Source organism: Carcharodon carcharias, chromosome 6, assembly GCF_017639515.1.
Source record: "Carcharodon carcharias isolate sCarCar2 chromosome 6, sCarCar2.pri, whole genome shotgun sequence".
In the NCBI taxonomy this organism is placed as follows: Eukaryota; Metazoa; Chordata; class Chondrichthyes; order Lamniformes; family Lamnidae; genus Carcharodon; species Carcharodon carcharias.
In genome coordinates this window covers 183,389,978-183,409,304 of record NC_054472.1, presented here as the reverse complement: position 1 = coordinate 183,409,304, position 19,327 = coordinate 183,389,978, and the positions used below count along the sequence as shown (strand labels likewise).

Genomic DNA, 19,327 nt, shown 5'->3' with positions numbered 1-19,327 from the left:
TGCGCAGCCGCAGTGCCTGACCCGTCGCTTGAGGAGGGGTTTGAGCCTCCTCACGTGGTTGACGGTTGGACTGAGTCGGCTCGCGCGGTTCACTGCTTGACTGCAGTGTCCGGTACCTGAACGGAGAACTGCGGTCAAAAAAAAAAGTCGAGAGCCTCGGTAGGTTTTTGTTTGTAAATGTGACCGGATTCGGCAGATCATTTCGGATGTTTTCCTGATAAAGTACGGTTACGAAACTGAGATTATTGCGGCGTCCCTGGTGCAGGGTAAAGCTGCTCCAATTTCCATTCGTTGACGCATTGCGCATGCGGCTAACACATTCGCGCAGGCGTGGTGCTGCCGCAACGGTTTGGCGCACGCGCCCTAATCCTGTTGCCGGTTCTCAATTCGTCACGCATCACCTTAAAGCGAGAGTGTTGCAAGACATCAGATCCTCACCTGATGCCTGTCTGTCTGTCTGTGCCTGTCCTCTGGAGATAGCAAGCACAGGGTGAGGAAGAATACAAATACACCTCTGAGTGGAGGTTAGGTGATGATCCTCCTAAGAAGGAGATGCTTAATTGGTACTCAAATATGAGAGCTAATTTTTTTTTGTTGTAATTCTTTCATTGGGATGTGGGTGCCTCTAGCTGAGCCAGCGCTTACTGTCCATCCCTAAGTGCCCTTGAGAAAGGCGGTGGTGAGCTGCTTCCTTCAACCGCAGCAGACCGTGTGGTGTAGGCATAGGTGCTGTTAGGGAGGGCGTTCCAGGATTTTGACCCAGCAATAGTGAAGGAACGGCGATATATTTCCAAGTCAGGATGGCGTGTGGGTTGGAGGGGTACTTGCAGGCGGTCGTATTCCCATGCATCTCCTGCCCTCGTTCTTCAAGGTGGTAGAGGTCGTGGGTTTGGAAGATTCTATAAATGATCCTTGGTGAGTTGCTGCAGTGCATCTTGTGACCACCGTTGGTAGTAGAGGGAGTGGAAGATAGTGGGTGTGGTGTCAATCAAGTGGCCTGCTTTTTCCTGAATATTGTCAATTTTCTTGTGTTGTTGGAACTGCACTCATCCAGGCAAGTGCAGAGTATTCCACTTGTGCCTTGTGAATAGGCTTTGGGGAGTTGGGAGTTAGTTACTTGCTAAAGAATTCCCAGCGTCTGACCTGCTCTTGTAGCCACAGTATTTTATGGCTGCTCCAGTTCAGTTTCTGGTCAATAATAACCCCCAGGATGTTGACAGAGTTTAAAGCCTTTAACAGAAAGTGGTTAACAAATAAAATAAAATTGCTGGAAAAACTCAGGTCTGGTAGCAGCTGTGGAGAGAGAAACAGAGTTAACGTTTCAAGTCCCTTGTATCGGCACCACATTTTGATACCGCTGCCTCCAGCCTGAGTGCAAACTGGTCAGTTTTACAACTTGCTCACAACGACTGTTGCAAAGGTCACTAATAGAATCTGCAAGTTACTAATTAATATAAGCTTATTTCATTTACCTTGTTCCTCTGTCTTTCCAACCCTGGATTGTTGAATACTCACCAATGGTTGCCTGAGATTGCTTTTTTAAGTATCACGTTAAAGGCTAAAATCCTTGCTTTTCATCTGTGACAACAGAATACTGCAGGGATTTTTTTTTTTGTGTACGATTGTTGTGTTGCAGTGTGCACTGTATGAAGAGTGATCAGCCATGGCCCCATTCAGTGGAGATACAGGCTTGGAATGGCTAAATAACCTACTCCTGCTCCTATGAATGGAACAAGGGCCAAGTTGTTCCGTACTGTTCTATCTTTATTGCATAATTTTATGAAATATTCTTTAAACACATTTAAACTCTGCATTAGGCTTGGAAGTTTGTTTATCTTAAAGATGCTGAATGCCCTTCGCTTTGATTTGTAACCATTATACAGTAAATACCTGAAGAACATAGGAACAGGAGTAAGCCATTCAGTCCATCAAGCCTGCTCAGCCATTCAGTTAGATCATGGCTGATCATCTATCTCAATGCCAGTTCCCTGCACTATCCCATATCCCTTGATGTCATTAGTATCCAGAAATCTATTCACAGAATTACAGTGCAGAAGAGGCCTTTCGGCCTATGGAGTCTGCACCAACACGTGAGAAACACCTGACCTTCCTACCTAATCCCATTTACCAGCACTTGGCCCATAGCCTTGAATGTAATGACATGCCAAGTGCTCATCCAGGTACTTTTTAAAGGATGTGAGGCAACCCGCCTCCACCACCCTCCCAGGCAGCACATTCCAGACCATCACCATCCTCTGAGTAAAAATGTTTTCCCTCACATCCCCCCAAACCTCCTGCCCCTCACCTTGAACTTATGTTCCCTCATGACTGACTCTTCAACTAAGGGGAACAGCTGCTCCCTATCCACCCTGTCCATGCCCCTCATAATCTTTAACACCTTGATCAGATCGCCCCTCAGTCTTCTTTGCTCCAACGAAAACAGCCCAAGTCTATCCAAACTCTCTTCATAACTTAAATGTTTCATCCCGGGCAACATCCTGGTGAATATCCTCTGCACCCCCTCCAGTGCAATCACATCCTTCCCATAATGTGGCGACCAGAACTGCACACAGTACTCCAGCTGTGGCCTCACCAAGGTTCTATACAACTCCAACATGACCACCCTACTTTTGTAACCTATGCCTCGATTGATAAAGGCAAATGTCCCATGTGCCTTTTTCATCACCCCACTAACATGCCCCTCCACCTTCAGAGATCTATGGACACACACGCCAAGGTCCCTTTGTCCCTTAGAACTTCCTCATGTCATGCCATTCATTGAATACTTCCTTGTCAAATTACTCCTTCCAAAGTGTATCACCTCTCACTTTTCAGAGTTAAATTCCATCTGACACTTATCTACCCATTTGACCATCCCATCTATATCTTCCTGTAGCCCAAAACACTCAACCTCACAATAAACACTCGTCCAATTTTTGTGTCATCCGCAAACTTACTAATCCTACCCCCATTGATTTCTGTTTTGAATATGCTCAATGATTGAACTTCCACAGCCCTCGGGTAGAAAATTCCAAAGATTCCCCACCCTCTGAGTGAAGAAATTCCTTCTCATCTCAGTCTTAATCTCAGAATAAGGGGCAGGCCATTTGTGTTCACTGATTCTAGACTAATCCAGCCAGGGGAAAACTATTTTTAAAGTCATACAAATGTTTTGAAACTAGATATTTTCAAACATTTTTGATTACATACTCAGTAAATTATAACAGCACACCCTTACCCAGCTAATATAACATAAATGTTTTTTTTTGTGTAGTGAACAGTAATTTCTGGACTCTGTGTTCATCAGTGATTGATTTTTTTTTTGTTGCCATTCTTTGGGTATGGGTGTTGCTGGCAAAGCTGGCATTTATTGGCCATCCCAATTGCCCTGAAAAAGTGACGGTGGTGGGCTGTAATCATTACATAGTAAATGCCTGCAGAACATAGGAACAGGAGTAGGCCATCAAGCCCATCAAGCCTGCTCTGCCATTCAGTTAGATCATAGCTGATCATCTATCTCAATGCCAGTTCCTTGCACTATCCCATATCCCTTGATGTCACTAGTATCCAGGAATCTATTGATTTCTGTCTTGAACATGCTCAATGATTGAACTTCCACAGCAGTCCATTGCAATAATGGCTGAAAGGCTAGGCCGCTTCTGAAGGCATATAAGAGTTAACCATCTTAGAGTAAGACTCAAGTCACCCAGGCTGGTAGAGTAAGAACAGCAGGTTTCCTTCTCTAGAGAACATTTGTCCACAGATAAAATCTTTTATATGCATCTTCCAGTGGCGTGTACGGTTTAATTATGGTACAGCAGCTTGCAGAAGTGCATTGTGTATACTTGTGTGTAAATTTTGTTATGAAAGTGTGTTAATTGCATTTTCTTTGTGAAGCCATGTCTGGAGTCAATCGGAAAGAAAAGAAATATGCCAAGTTGATGAGAAACCAGCCCAGCAATATCACCTTTTCCTCATCTGATCCAGGGGCTGGCAGATCTGGAATGGGACCATTCGAATCACAGACCGATAATCCACATTATGGCTGCTTTACACGTCATCAAGGTAAAAAATATTTGTAGAATCTGAAGTTTTGAGCAGGATGTCCTTGGTTTATGAGTAAAAAATAAAAGTACTAATCCACTCATGTTGGTAAAGTCTGTGTTATCTGTATCTAATGGCTTTGCTCCACCCTCTGCACACTCACCCATCTAAGCTGTCTGCTTTTGAGTCTGCAATACTGTGCACTCCTTTCTCCCTTTGTTCCAGCACCACAGACAAAGTCTTTAACCATTCCCACCCCTGCACTCTGCAATTCCTGCTCAAAGCTTGAGCTTAACCTAACTCACACCTGTTCTTCCATCAACCCTGTTCTCTCTGACCCTAATTAGCTCCCTATCCAACAACACCTCCATTTTCAAATTACTGCATGGCCTTGCATCTCCCCAACCACCTCCAGTACCACTTCCCCAAATTTCTACCCCCTTGTAATTTCTCAATTTCAATCACTCTATGGTTAGCTGCTTTGCTTTCAGCTGCCTGGGCCAGAAGCTCTGGACTTTTCTCCCTAAACCTCTTGACCAAAAGATGTAAGATGGAGGAGCAGAAGTAGGCCATTCGACCCATCGAGTCTGCTCCGCCATTCAATGAGATCATGGCTGATCTGATAATCCTCAATTCCACTTTCCTGCCTTTCCCCATAACTCTTGATTCCCTTACTGATTAAAAATCTGTCTATTTACACCTTGAAAATACTTAACGACCCAGCCTCTACAGCCCCCTGCGGTAAAGAATGCCACAGATTCGCTACCCTCTGAGGGAAGAAGTTCCTCCTCATCTCTGTCTTAAATGGGCGACCCCCTTAGTCTGATATTAAGCCCTCTGGTCCTAGACTCTTCCACTTTAATTACCCGAACATAAACTGGGACAGTGGTGTTGTAAAGGACGGAGAGGGGCAGAAGTTCCTGGATTATGTTCAGGAGAATTTTCTACAGCAGTATGTGTCCAATCCAACAAGAAAAGACGCGCTGTTGGACCTGGTTCTTGGAAATGAGTTGGGCCAAGTAGAGCAAGTGTCAGTGGGGGAACATTTAGGAGACAGTGATCATTGTATTGTACATTTTAGGATGATGATAGAAAAGGACGATAGGTAATCCAGAGTAAAAATAATTAACTGGAGAAGAGCCGACTTTGATGGGGCAAGAACAGAGCTGTGCCAGGTAGAATGGAACGAAAGATTGGCAGGAAAAACTGTAGCTGAGCAAAGGGCTACCTTCAAAAAAGAATTGGTTTGGGCACAGTCAAGGTACATTCCATCAAAAGGGAAAGGTAGGGCAAACAAATCCAGAGCTCCCGGGGTGAAAAAGGAGATAGAAATTCAGATAAAAAAGAAAAAATGTGCTTATGACAGGTGTCAAGTAGAAAATACAAGATTATGGGAAGAGACTGGCAGCCAACATAAAGGGGAATCCCAAAGTCTTCTATAGACATATAAATAGTAAAGGAGCAGGGCCGTTTAGGGACCTAAAAGGGAATTTACACATGGACGAAGGTATTGGAGGACGAAGGACATGGCTGAGGTATTAAATGAATACTTTTTGTCCATCTTTACCAAGGATGTAGGTGCTACCCAGGCATGGTGACTGACGAGGAAACTGTCAGTAAAAAGGTTCAAAATTGACCAGGAGGAAATGTTGAATAGACTATTGGTTGACAAGGCACCTGGACCGGATGAGATATATCCAAGGAAGGAAATGAGAGTAGGCCATAATCTTTGTCTTTCCTAGACTCAGGGGAGGTGCCAAAGGACTGGAGAATTGCAAACATTATGCCCTTGTTCAAAAAAGGTTGTAAGGATAAACCCAGCAATTACAGACCAGTGCAGACATGATGGGCTGAATGGCCACCTCCTGTGTCTTTGTGATTTTGTGACAAGGGGAAACAACCTCTCAGCATCAACCTGTCAAGCCTGCTAAGAATCTTTTATGTTTAAATAACGTTGCCTCTCATTCTTCTAAACTCCAGTGATTATAGGCCCAACCTACTCAACCTCTTCTCATAAGAAAATCCCTCCATACCCAGGATCAGCCTAGTGAACCTTCTCTGGACTGTCTCCAATGCCAGTATATCTTTCCTTAGATGAGGGGACCAAAACTGTTCACAATATTCTAGGTGTGGTCTAACTAGTGCCTTGTATAGTTTTAGCAAGACTTCCCTATTTTTATAAAAGCAAAATACTGTGGTTGCTGAAAAACCAGAAAATGCTGGAAAAGCTGAGCAGGGCTAGCAGGATCTGTAGAGAGAGAAACAGAGGTAATGTTTTTGAGTCCATACGACCCTTCTTCAGAGCTGAAGAAAAGTGGGAATGTGTTGAAATTTGTACTGTTTAAGTGAGCTGGGGCAGGCGGAGCTGGATAGAAGGCCAGCAATAGGTGGGGACAAAGGGAGGATTGACAAAGATGTCATGAACTAAAGGACAAAGGGAGTGTTAATGGTAGTGGTTAGTGCTAAAAAAGGTGCTGATAGTGGCACAAAGATAAGAAAGCAGGATGAGATAGTAGCAGAACAAGGGTAGCATTGTGTGAAAGAACAAGTAACAGATGGCCCTGCAGGGGATGGGGTAGGGGGAGGGGCAGTGATGGGGATAAAAAAGGATAGAAAATGGGATAGGAGGGATAAAACCATGTATAAATGAATAAAAATAAGTGGATAAAAAATAAAAATGAACGTAGAAAAAAGGAGATTAAAACAAGGGGGTGAGGATGGAGGAGAGAGTTCATGGTCTGAAGTTGTTGAACTCAATGTTAAGTCCAGAAGGCTGTAAAGTGCCTAGTTGGAAGATGAGGTGCTGTTCCTCCAGTTTGCATTGGGCTTCACTGGAACATTGCAGCAGGCCAAGGACGGACATGTGGGCATGAGAGTAGGATGGTGTGTTGAAATGGCAAGTGACCGGAAGGTCTGGATCATGCTTGCAGACAGACCGGAGGTGTTCCGCAAAGCAGTCACCCAATCTGCATTTGGCCTCCCCGGTGTAGAGGAGACCACATTGGGAGCAGCGAAAGCAGTAGACGAAATTGAAGGAGGTGCAAGTGAAGCACTGCTTCACCTGAAAGGAATGTTTGGGCCCTTGGATGGTGAGGAGAGAGGAGGTAAAGGGACAGGTGTTGCACCTTCTGCGATTTCATAGGAAGGAGATGAGGTGTTGGGGCAATGGAGGAGTGGACCAGGGTGTCCCAGAGGGAACATTCCCTGCAGAATGTTGCTGGGGTGGGTGGGTGAGGGGAAGGTGTGTTTGGTGGCAGCATCATGCTAAAGTTGGCAGAGGATGATCCTTTGAATGTGGAGGCTGGTGGGATGAAAAATGAGGACCCTTTTTAGCACTAGCCACTACCATTATCACTCCCTTTAGTTCATGACATCTTTGTCAACCCCTCCTTTGTCCCCACCTATTACTGGCCGTCTATCCAGCTCCACCCTCAAGCAATATAAATTTCATCACATTTCCACTTCTCAGCTCTGAAAAAGGGCCATATGGACTCGAAACGCTAACTCTGTTATTATCTCCACAGATGCTGCTAGACCTGCTGAGTTTTTCCAGCATTTTCTGTTTTTGTTCCCTATTTTTATGTTTCATTTCCTTTGAAATAAAGGCCAACATTCAATTTGCCTTCCCTGTTACCTGCTGAACTTGTATGCTAGCTTTTTGTGATTCATGCATGAGGATCCCCAAATCCCTCTGTGCTGCAGCTTTCTGCAGTTTTTCTCCATTTAAATAATATTCAGCTCCTCTTCTTCCTGCCAAAGTGCATAACCTCACTTTTCCCCACATTTATTCCATCTGCCAAGTATTTGCCCACTCGCTTAACCTGTCTATGTCCCTCTGTAGACCTTATATGTGGTACCTTATCTAATGCCTTTTGGAAATCCAACTATATTACATCTACTGATTCCCCTTTATCTATCCTGTTTGTTACCTCCTCAAAGAATTCTAATAAGTTTGTCAGGCATGATTTTCTCTTCATGAAGCTATGCTGACTCCGCTTGATTATATTATGCACTTCTAAATGCTCTGAGCTTACTGACATTGAACTGTGTCTGTCATTTTTAGCCTATTTTATCAATATCCCTCTTGATCTTATTTTCACACTCCATTAGTTTTTGTCATCATTATAGTGCTTTATGAATCACCTCTAATTTTAATTCATTTCCAACAGCTTTTACATCCAAAAGTTAGCAGTAGTTTAAATGCTTTAATGACTATATTCTGTGCATTAACAATTCGTTTTAAAATAATCCTGTTAGCAAGTTTCTTCCAGCTCACCTCAGCTAGCTCATTTTTCATCTTTCCCACATCTCCCTTAATTCAATCTCGACAAATATCCATCTTGGCCTCCTCAGAAGGTCCCCAGCATCACAGATATCAATGTTCAGCCAATTCGATTCACTCCACGTGATATCAAGAAACGGCTGAAAGCACTGGACACTGCAAAGGCTATGGGCCTTGGCAATATTCCGGCAATAGTACTGAAGACTTGTGCTGCAGAACTTGCTGCGCTCCTAGCCAAGCTGTTCCAGTACAGCTACAACACTGACCTCTACCCGGCTATGTGGAAAATTGCCCTGTCCTCAAAAAGCAGGACAAATCCAACCCGGCCAGTTACCAACCCATCATTCTATTCTCCATCAATAGAGTAATGGAAGGAGTCATCAACAGCGCCATCAAACGGCACTTGCTTCACAATAATCTGCTCACTGATGCCCAGTTTGGGTTCTGCCAGGGCCACTCAGCTCCTGACATGATTACAGCCTTGGTTGAAACATGGACAAAAGAGCAGGACTTCCAAGGTGAGGTGAGAGTGACTGCCCTTGACGTCAAGGCCGTATTTGACTGAATGTGGTATCAAGGAGCCCTAGCAAAACTGGAGTCACTGGGAATCAGGGGAAAACTCTCTGCTGGTTGGAGCCATACCTAGCGCAAAGGAAGATGGTTGTGGATATTGGAGGTCAGTATTCTGAGCTCCAGGACATCACTGCAGGAGTTCCTCAGGTTATTGTCCTAGGCCCAGCCATCTTCAGCTGCTTCAGCAATGATCTTCCTTCCATCATAAGGTCAGAAGTGGGGATGTTCGCTGATGGTTACGCGATGTTCAGCTCCATTCGCGACGACTCAGATACTGAAGCAGTCCATGTCCAAATGCAGCAAGATCTGGACAATATCTAAGCTTGGGCTGACAAGTGGGAAGTAACGTTCACGCAATACGTTGACAGGTAGTGACCATCTCCAATAAGAGAGATTTCAACCAGTGCCCCTTGATGTTCAATGACATTACCAGCACCGAATACCCTACTATCAACATCCTGCGGTTACCATTGACCAGAAACTGAACTGGACCAGCCATATAAATACTGCAGCTACAAGAGCAGGTCAGAGGCTAGGAGCCCTGCAACAAGTAAGTCACCACCTGACTTCCTAAAGCATGTCCACCACCTACAAGGCGCAGGTCAGGAGTGTGATGGAATACTCCCCGCTTGCCTGGATGAGTGCAGCTCCCAACACTAAAGAAACTTGACACCGTCCAGCACAAAGCAGCCCGCTTGATTGGCACCACATCTACAAACATTCATTCCCTCCACCACCGACACACAGTAGCAGCAGTGTGTATCATCTACAAGATGCACAGCAGAAATTCACCAAGGCTTCTTCGACAGCACCTTCCAAACCCACAACCACTACCAACTAGAAGGGCAAGGGCAGGAGATAGATGGAAACACCATCTGCGAGTTCCCTCCAAGCCACTCACTGTCCTGACACGGAAATATATCACCATTCCTTCACTGTCACTGGGTCAAAATCCTGGAACTCCCTTCCTAACAACACTGTGGGTGTACCAACACCACATGCAGCGGTTGAAGAAGGCAGCTCACCACCACCTTCTCAAGGGGAACTAGAGGTGGGTGATAAATGCTGGCCCAGCCAGTGAAGCCCACATCCTGTGAATGAAATTTTTTTTAAACATCTAGTTTTTATGCTGTCATATCCAATTTCTGGTTAGGTCTTGGACCTCATTATAATGTAGTCACTGCTCCTATCATTGCCGCCCACCTGTCTATTTGATTTATTTCATCCTTCACAGTTGGATCTATTTTTTAGGTTCAGGATGTGTTGCCTTAAAGTTGCCAATTCTTCCAGGATTTTACAGCCCATTTGCCTCTTAGCTGCTGGTAGGGCAACATCTTCCTCAAGGGAAGAAACTGGCCCAGCCTGGTAATACATTTCTCATTCTGGACTTTGATTCCATTCATAAGTGCCTGTGGGTTCTTTGTTCCCCCAGACTGGGGACCGGCCTCACTAACTTGGTGGAACAGAGGAACGTAAGAGCAGGAGTAGGCCATTTGCCCTTCTGCCATTCAAACAGATCATGGCTGTGGATGCTTTGGTAGGCATCATGCTTGGATACCAATGACTTGTTATTAAGGTAAACCCTGTAGAGATGATGTTTCCCCTCCAGTAGTTTCTGGATTGCCTCATTGTTTTCAATGAAAACAATCTTAATGCTCACGGGAACGGCCAATGCCCTCTAGATGAATGAAGTACACCATATCTCTGAAGGTCACCCAGTCATCCTCCACGCAGTGACTTTCCGTTTTTGATTTACGTAAGCAACACTATTGAGTTTCTCAGAGATTTCATTGCGTCTGCTTGTTTGAATCTTCAGACATTGAGACACTTCTAGACCTTCATACCCTGGGTGTCTGGGGACAGATCTTGATTTCTAGCTTTGAAATGATAAGATGGTGGTCAGTCCAGTTAGCACCACACATGGCTTTTGTTACACACACATCCTGCCCGACCCTCTGCCAGGCGATGACAGTCGAGTAGATGATGATGTGTAGAACAGGGGTATATCCAAGATGTCTTGTTGCAATTATGTGATTAATTGCAACACATCTTCAGCAAGAGGGGACCATTGCTGTTACAACTGCAATCCTGTTTTTTCCAGTGACTGCCCCCATTTTCCCACACTGCATCAACCCTGTCATTAAAGTTACCAAGAATGATTGCTACTGTGTTCAAAGTGAATCAAGGAATGGAGGTCATCATAGAACTTAATCCCTAACTTCATCTGGGTTGGTCCTGCTAGGAGCATAACACTGAGTGCTTGCCTGGTGCCGTGCAAAGGAGCTAAGCATCGTCAGATGATCATTAACAACCTTGGGAAAGCAAGTCAGCAACTGATGTGATGGCTCGTGACAGCAAAGCCAACACCAACTTTGTGTCTTTTTTCCCATGACCACTCCAAAGGAATGTGTAACCTGCACCTATTTCGTTGAGCTGATCTTTGAGGGTGGCGATCTGGATGTTGTACCTAGCCAGAGCTCTACCGACCAGAATAGTTCTTCTCAGGTTGGTCGGCTGTGGCTTTGTCCAGGAGGTACGCAAGTTCCATGCACTTGTGGTGACCAACGTCATCTTTACTTTCTTTCTTGAAATTGACTTAATGCCGTGTTGATGGGATCCCAGCCAACTGTGGCCTGCTGGCCAGAGAGATGAAGCAGACAGTGTTAGGCACCTTTTCTAGCCCCTTTCTCATATGAGGGAGGTGAGCTGTATGGTCTTAAAAAGGACTGCTTAATCGCTCAGGGAGCTGCCAAGTCCCATTTCTTCATTCCAGTGAAAAAGACCCTATGGTCTGACCTCTGAGCTGCCTGGATGCAGGTTCTTAGCTACAGTTCCCAGTGAATCCACACCTGCCATGTGGCTTGCCCATCTCTACAGAGCTTGTGACAGATGATGGATGACAGGCGCTAGATGATGAACATGTGTGGAAAATTGGATTATAATGCAGGAGAGTTGCACATAATCAGCCTCCATTCTCTTGTCCTGACCTATCTTGGCTCAGAGGCAAGCCGAATCTAGATGGCTCAAGATAGATCCAGATGCACTGAGTGACCAGGACGTCTTCTGTGTCTTGTTGAGCTTTACATGTTCCACAACACAACGCTGACCCACGTTCAAGACCATTGGACTTAGATTGGTCTCATCCACCCAGCCTGCCAGAATCAGTCTTCACATGCCATGGTAGATAAATCCCTAAGTTGTCAAGAGTAGGACACTTGATGGCCACCCTCACCTGGTTTGACACGCCTGTTGAAGGGGTTTGCCAGCGTGTGGCTGCATCATATGCTGACAACTGCTTGGAGCCATAAGTGAGAGCTGGGTGAAGATGAGGACCAATTCATGATGAGCCACTCCAAAGAATGAGGTGAGCCTGCCTCTAAGAGCAACCTCTAGTGCATCAGAATCAATCATTGAAAAGCTGCAAATTTTTGCCTTTAGGAATTTGCATTTTCTAAGGTTCAAACTCAACAAGTTTGATTGAGTACTTGTGAATCTTCTCTGACACCTATTTTAAAAATTTGAAAATTTTTCAGATGCTTTATCCTGGCACTCATGTTTGTTCAGTTCTGGATGTGTCTGGCCACCTTTCTTTTATTCAAATAGAGCTCTGGAATGTTGCCAGAGAAGGCCATTGAAGCAGACAGTACAAATTAGATTCAAAGAGGCAATCGGGTGTATTTATGGGGAGTAGAGATTGGAGGGATATTGTGTGAAGTCAAATTGTTGGGATTGTGATCTGATCAAAAAGGAACAGACTTGTTGGCCTTTTTTTTTATCAGACCTCCTAGGATTTCTTTTCATATTTGGCTTTTTCTTTGAAAATTTCAGGTGTTAATGGCGATCATGTGCAACAGCAGCAGGTGGGATCTAGTCATCAGCCATCCTGTTATGGTGACCGCCAGAGGGGCTCACATAGAGGAGGTTTCCGAGGGCACCGAGGAAGCTCGAGAGGAAGTTATCGTAGTTATTCTCAAGACATTCCCAAAGTGATAACTGGTAGGTACTCTGCAGTAAATAGAAGCTTGCCTTTATTATTGCTGGAACAAATAAATTTTTTAAATACCTGGTTCTAAAGCTTTCCTACTCCTTGCCTGTTTATTTAATGATGCTCTTGTAATATTGCAGTGAATAGGTTATGACCTTCGAAAGGCAGCTTGCATTCTGTCAACTAATTGACATCGAATTATAAATGCCAGTTTTGTTCAGCTTATTTAATGGTTGGATCTTCAAATTATTCAGTAATTTCTCACCTCTTCATATGCCCTTAACACACACAGCCTTAATTTTCCTTCACATAATGGCTAATCGCTACATGTTGGTCTCCTTCATGTCCTTCCATTGCAGCAATGACAATAAGGGGGTAAAAATTTTGATGCACTGTTGCTTGATGTACATCTGAAGATCCAACACTGAACTGAGATTTGATATTCCCACTCAATCCATTAACCTTAACTGACAAACTGGAAATTATCAATTAATAACAAGTATCTTGGCATGTGCTGAGGAGTAGTGCATTAGGAATGTCTTTCTCGAGTCTAATCAGTACTTATCACACCTTGATCTTTTAATTTCTTCAATCTTAGTTCTTCTTCAGCTTTGACATTCTAGGACACTCAAATTCTTCTGATTGCGAGTGGAATTCCCAAATCTCCACTGTTGCTGAAGTGGCCTTCAAGAAGTTTTATTTTTACTGTATTGTTTGATGTAACCTTTCCCAGTTGACATTTTTCTAGTAAAGCCCAAATCTTGAGATCTGGAGGCACTGGGAAAAGTTCAGAAAATGGCCACTAAACCTGATACCTAGTTTAAGGGCCCTCGATTACCAGGATGGACTTTGTTGAATGTTGGCACTTTCTAATTAGGGAAAATGCCGATTTTGTGGAGATATGATTGATTTTTTAAAAATCATGGTCCAAATGGATAGGGTTTAGAGTTAGATGATTAGAGGTTCAAGGCTCGTAAAGTATAAGTTAATGCTAGGAGGTACTTCATTTCCAAGTTATTATTATGAGCAATATATATATTCTTTGTGTATTAGGAAGGTAAAATGGTTTCAGTTTCACTTAGGTTTTGTTTATGAATCTTAGTGTCTGGATAGACTTGTGACTGAAAGGTTTCAGGTCTTTAGGGTTTGTTTGTATATATACGTTTTAATGAGGTCTTATAATCCTTGAAGTTAGAGATGGATTGAAAGTTCAACAATTTTGGAAAACAAAATACAAAGTAGAAAAGTCACTGTTGCCAAGTGACAGTGATCCAGTGACACAGACACAAAAGATAGGAGTTGAGACAGGGGAGTTCAGTGTGTGTGTCAGAGAGGGAGAAGACAGGGATTGTAAGATCTCTGAGAAGAAAAACTACAAGGCTAGTGGGACAGTATTTAACTGAATAATCAATTATAGGACTCAGTAAAGTGATCAGTTTAGTAGAGGTGCTGCTGGAAGATGAAGTTTGGGGAACTCATTTGTTTGCTCTTCCGTTGAAGAAACTGAGTTTGGTGTTTTTGGGTGTCTTGGGGAGATGAGAGTTGGTGAATTAAGTGAATGCTCAGGAATTCACCAGAAGAAAACAGTTGCCAACTGTGCCAGTCCCAAGCAAGAAGCCTTTGTCAAGCTAGTGGTGACTCTTCACTGTTTACGTGTCTGTAAAGATATTGCTGGAGTAAAGGAATAATGGCAATTTGAATTGTCTTCTCATGTTCTATGTATTGCAATCTTTCAACCTTTGTGTTTGGTGTAATGTAGTTCATTTTTCTTGTTTTAATAAATATTTTATTCTTTGTATGAAAAGTTAATCAAACTCCTGTGAATTTGTTCTGTAACTTTCCTCCACAGTTTCTTTAAAAAAAAATAGGATCTATCAAGCTTGGTTTCACTCTGGGATCTGACTTGTCCAGACTTCTGGAATCAGTTTGTGCAGTGAGTGCACAAATTCAGACGCAAGCTTGGGCATGTTCTTGTAAGTGGGATAAATGCCGACAATTGGCAGTAACGGAGAGAGCTGATGATGTCTGTATGTACTTTGAAAGGATGTTTATGAAGTGCCACAAATTTGTTAGTAAAATTGAAGCCCATGGCATTGACGGGCAAGTGGCTGTATTGATGCAAAAATAGCAAGCAGACAGAAAGCAGAGAGTGTTGGGAAACAGTTTTTCAGTCAGGAGGGTAGGAACATTGTGCTGTCCCCCAGGGATTTATTTGTATCAGTGCTCTCTGTAATAAGTTTGCAGATGACATGAGACTCGGAAATATAAACAGGAAGATAATAATGGACTTTAACAAAGACTGGTTAAATAGGCAGATACATGGCAGATGGAATTTAATACAAGTGTTAAGTGATTTGTTTTGAAAGGAAGACCGAGGTGAGGCTTTATAAACTTTTTAAAAATTCCTTCACGGGACATGGGCTTTGCTGGCTGGGTCAGCATTTATTGGTCATCCCTAGTTGCCCTTGAGAAGGTGGTGATGAGCTGCCGTCTTGAACTGCTGCAGCCTGAGGTGTAGGTACACCCACAGTGCTGTTAGGAAGTGTGTTCAGGATGTTAACCCAGCAACAATGAAGTAACAGTGATATGTTTCCAAGTCAGGATGGCGAGTGACTTGGAGGGGAACTTGCAGGTGATGTTCCCATATATCTGCTGCCCTTGTCGTTCTAGATGGTAGTGGCTGTGGGTTTGGAAGGTGCTGTCTAAGGAGCCTTGGTGAATTCCTGCAGAGCATCTTGTAGATGGTACACGCTGCTGCTATTGCGCAACAGTGATGGAGGGAGTGAATGTTTGTGGATATGGTGCCAATCAAGCGGGCTGCTTTGCCCTTGATGGTGTCAAGCTTCTTGAGTGTTGTGAGAGCTGCACTAATCCAGGCAAGTGGGAAGTATTCCATTAGATGGTGTACAGGCTTTGGGGAATCAGGTGATGAGCTACTCGTCACAGGATTCTTAGCCCCTGATCTCTTAAAGCTACAGTATTTATATGGCTTGTTCAGTTTCTGGTCAAAGCTAGCCCCCAGGATGTTGATAGTAGGGGATTCAGTGATGGTAATGCATTGAATGTCAAGGGATGATGGTTAGATTCTGTCATGTTGGAAATGGTCATTGCCTGGCACTTGTGTGGTGTGAATGTTGCTTGTCACTTGTCAGCCCAAGCCTGGATATTGTCCAGGTCTTGCTGCATTTGGACATGGACTGCTTGAGTATCTGAGGAGTCAGGAATGGTGCTGAACATTGCATAATCATCAGCGAACATCCTCACACCTGATCTTATGATGCAATGAAGGTCATTGATGAAGCAGCTGAAGATGGTTGGGCTGAGGACACTACCATGAAGAACTCCTTCAGTGATGCCTTGGAGCTGAGATGACTGACCTCCAACAACTGCAACCATCTTCCTTTGTGCTAGGTATGTCTCCAACCAGTGGAGAGTTTTCCCTCCCAATTCCCATTGACTCTAGTTTTGCTAGGGCTCCTTGATGCCACACTCTGTCAAATGCTGCCTTGATGTGAAGAGCAGTCACTCTCACCTCACATCAGGAATTCAGCTCTTTTGTCCATGTTTGAACCAAGGCTGTAATGAGGTCAGAAGTTGAGTGGCCCTGCCAGAACCCAAATTGGGCGTCAGTGAGCAAGATGTTGCTAAGCAAGTGCCTCTTGATAGCACTGTTGATGACCCCTTCCATTTCTTTACTGATGATGGAGAGTAGACTGCTGGGGCAGTAATTGGCGGGGTTGGATTTGTCCTGCTTTTTGTGTACAGGACATACCTGGGCAATTTTCCACAGATAGCTAAAGGCCAGTGTTGTAGCTGTTGTGGAACAGCTTGGCTAGGGGTGTGGCAAGTTCTGGAGCACAAGTCTTCAATGTTATTGCCGGAATATTGTCAGGTCCCATAGCTTTTACAGTATCCAGTGCCGTCAGCCATTTCTTGATATGATGTGGAATGAATCGAATTGGCTGAAGGCTGGCATCTGTGATGCTGAGTACCTCCGGAGGAGGCCGAGATGGGTCATCCACTCGGCACTCCTGGCTGAAGATTGAAGCAAATGCTTCAGCCTCATCTTTTGCACTGATGTGCTGGGCTCCCCCATCATTGAAGATGGGGATATTTGTGGAGTCTCCTCCTCCAATGAGTTTAATTGTCCACTACCATCCATGACTGGATGTGGCAGGACTGCAGAGCTTAGATCTGATCCATTGGTTGTGAGATCGCTTAGCTCTGTCTATTACCTGCTACTTATGCTGTTTGGCATGCAAGTAGTCCTGTGTTATAGCTTCACCAGGTTGACACCTCATGTTTAGGTATGCCTGGTGCTGCTCCTGACATACCCTGCTGCACTCTTTGAATCAGAATTGACCCTCTGGCTTGATGGTAATGGTAGAGTGGGGGATATGCTGGGCCATGAGGTTACAGATTGTGTTTGAGTACAATTCTGCTACTGCTGAAGGCCCACAGCACCTCATGGATGCCCAGTCTCGAGCTGCTAGATCTGTTCGAAATCTATCCCATTGAGCACAGTGGTAGTGCCACACAACACGATGGAGGGTTTGCTCAGTGTGAAGTCTGGACTTCATCTCCACAATGACTGTGCAGCCGTCACTCCTACCAATACTGTCAAGGACAGATCATGTGCGGCAGGCAGATTGGTGAGGATGAGCTCGAGTATGTTTTTCCCTCTTGTTGGTTCCCTCACTACATGCTGCAGACCCAGTCTAGCAACTATGTCTTTTAGGACTTGGCCAGCTGGTCACTTGTAGTGCTACCAAACCACTTTTGGTGATGGATATTGAAGTCCCCCACTCAGAGTACATTCTGTGCCCTTGCCACCCTCAATGCTTCCTCCCAAGTGGCGTTCAACATGGGTGAGCACTGATTCATCAGCTGAGGGAGGGTGTTATGTGTTAATCAGCAGGAGGTTTCCTTGCCCATGTTTTACCTGATGACATGAGACTTCATGGGGTCTGGAGTCGAACTTAAGGGCTCCCAGGGCAACTCTCTTCTGACTGTTTACCACTGTACCGCCACCTCTGCTGGGTCTGTCCTGCCGGCGGGACAGGACATGGGCGATTTTATGATTATACGATTTTCAAGGGGTGCAGGAGCCAAGATATCTGGGGGTGTCTTTTGAAGGTACAGGCCTACTTGAAAAGGCTAATAAAAGGCAGGCAGGATTCTTGGCTTTATGAATAGCGACATAGAGCACAAAAGTTTAACCTTAATGAAACAATGGGCAGGTCCCGGCTGGAATATAGTAGTCAATTCGGGGCACTACACTTTAGGAGGAATGTTGAGGCCTTGGAGCGATTGCACAAGAAATTTACTTGTATGGTAGAAGGAATGAGGGACTTCACTGGTAATTGTTCTCCTCCTTGGGATAAATACGGTTAAGGGGAGATTTGCTAGAGATGTTCAAAATCGTGAGTTAAAAAGGAGAAACTATCCAGTGGCAGAAGGGTCTGTAACCAGTGGAGACAAATTTAAGGTGATTGGCAAAAAAGAGGCAGGCACCATGAGGGAAAATTAACTGTGCTGATAGTAATGATCTGAAATGCATTACTTGAGAGATTAGTGAAAGCAGAATTATTATAATTTTAAAAGGGAATTTGATAAATACTTGAAAGGGAAAAAGTGCAGGACAATGGGTAAAGATCAGGGGCTTGGGACAAATTTGAGATAGCTCTTTCATCTGTATACATGGGCTATGAAAACTTACAAGGAAGTCCCTGAAATTTCATAGAATCATGGCGGCATTTAAAGTTTATGGCACAGAAAGAGTCCACTTGGCCCATTGTGCCTGCGCCAGACAAAAAACGAGCAACCCAGCTTAATCCCACTTCCCAGCATTTGGTCCGTAACCCTGCAAGTTATGGTACTTGAGGTGCATATCCAGATACCTTTTTAAATGAGTTGAGGGTTTCTGCCTCTACTATCCTTTCAGGCAGTGAGATCCAGACCCTTACTACCCTCTGGGTGAAAAAACAAATCCTCACATCCCTTCAAATCTTTTTGCCAATCACTTTAAATCTGTGCACCTAGTCACTGACCTCTCTGCTAAAGTAAATAGGCCCTTCCCATCCACTCTATCCAGGCCTCTCTCAATTTTGTGCACTTCAAGCAAATCTCCTCTCAGCTACATCTGTTCCAAACTTTCCTCATAGCCATAATTTTCCAGTCCTGGCAACATCCTTGTAAATCGCCTCTGTACCCTCTCCAATGCAATTACATCCTTTCTGTAATAAGGTGACCAGAACTGCACACAGTACTCAAGTTGTGGCCTAACTATGTATTTGTATGTATGTAGGATGCCTTTAGTAACATAGCTTAGTCAAATTTATTGCCTGAGATTTGCAAAGTACTGGTGACATGGCATTTGAAGGTGCCACCTTTGTTAGATATGGTGTAAAGGGGATGAAATTGGAGAGAAAATCTGAAGGGGA

The 19,327-nt window shown here is 44.2% G+C and overlaps 1 protein-coding gene across 1 annotated transcript in view; it reads left to right on the top strand.

Moving 5' to 3' along the window:
• The first annotated feature begins 38 nt into the window (after positions 1–38).
• The window catches only part of pop1 (POP1 homolog, ribonuclease P/MRP subunit), a 77,161-nt gene continuing 57,872 nt past the window's right edge, over positions 39–19,327 (top strand). The window contains exons 1-3 of the mRNA XM_041190308.1: positions 39–159; positions 3,898–4,065; positions 12,728–12,895. Coding sequence (XP_041046242.1) covers positions 3,900–4,065; positions 12,728–12,895 — 334 coding nt within the window. The 5' untranslated portion in view covers positions 39–159; positions 3,898–3,899. The remainder of the gene's footprint in view (positions 160–3,897; positions 4,066–12,727; positions 12,896–19,327) is intronic.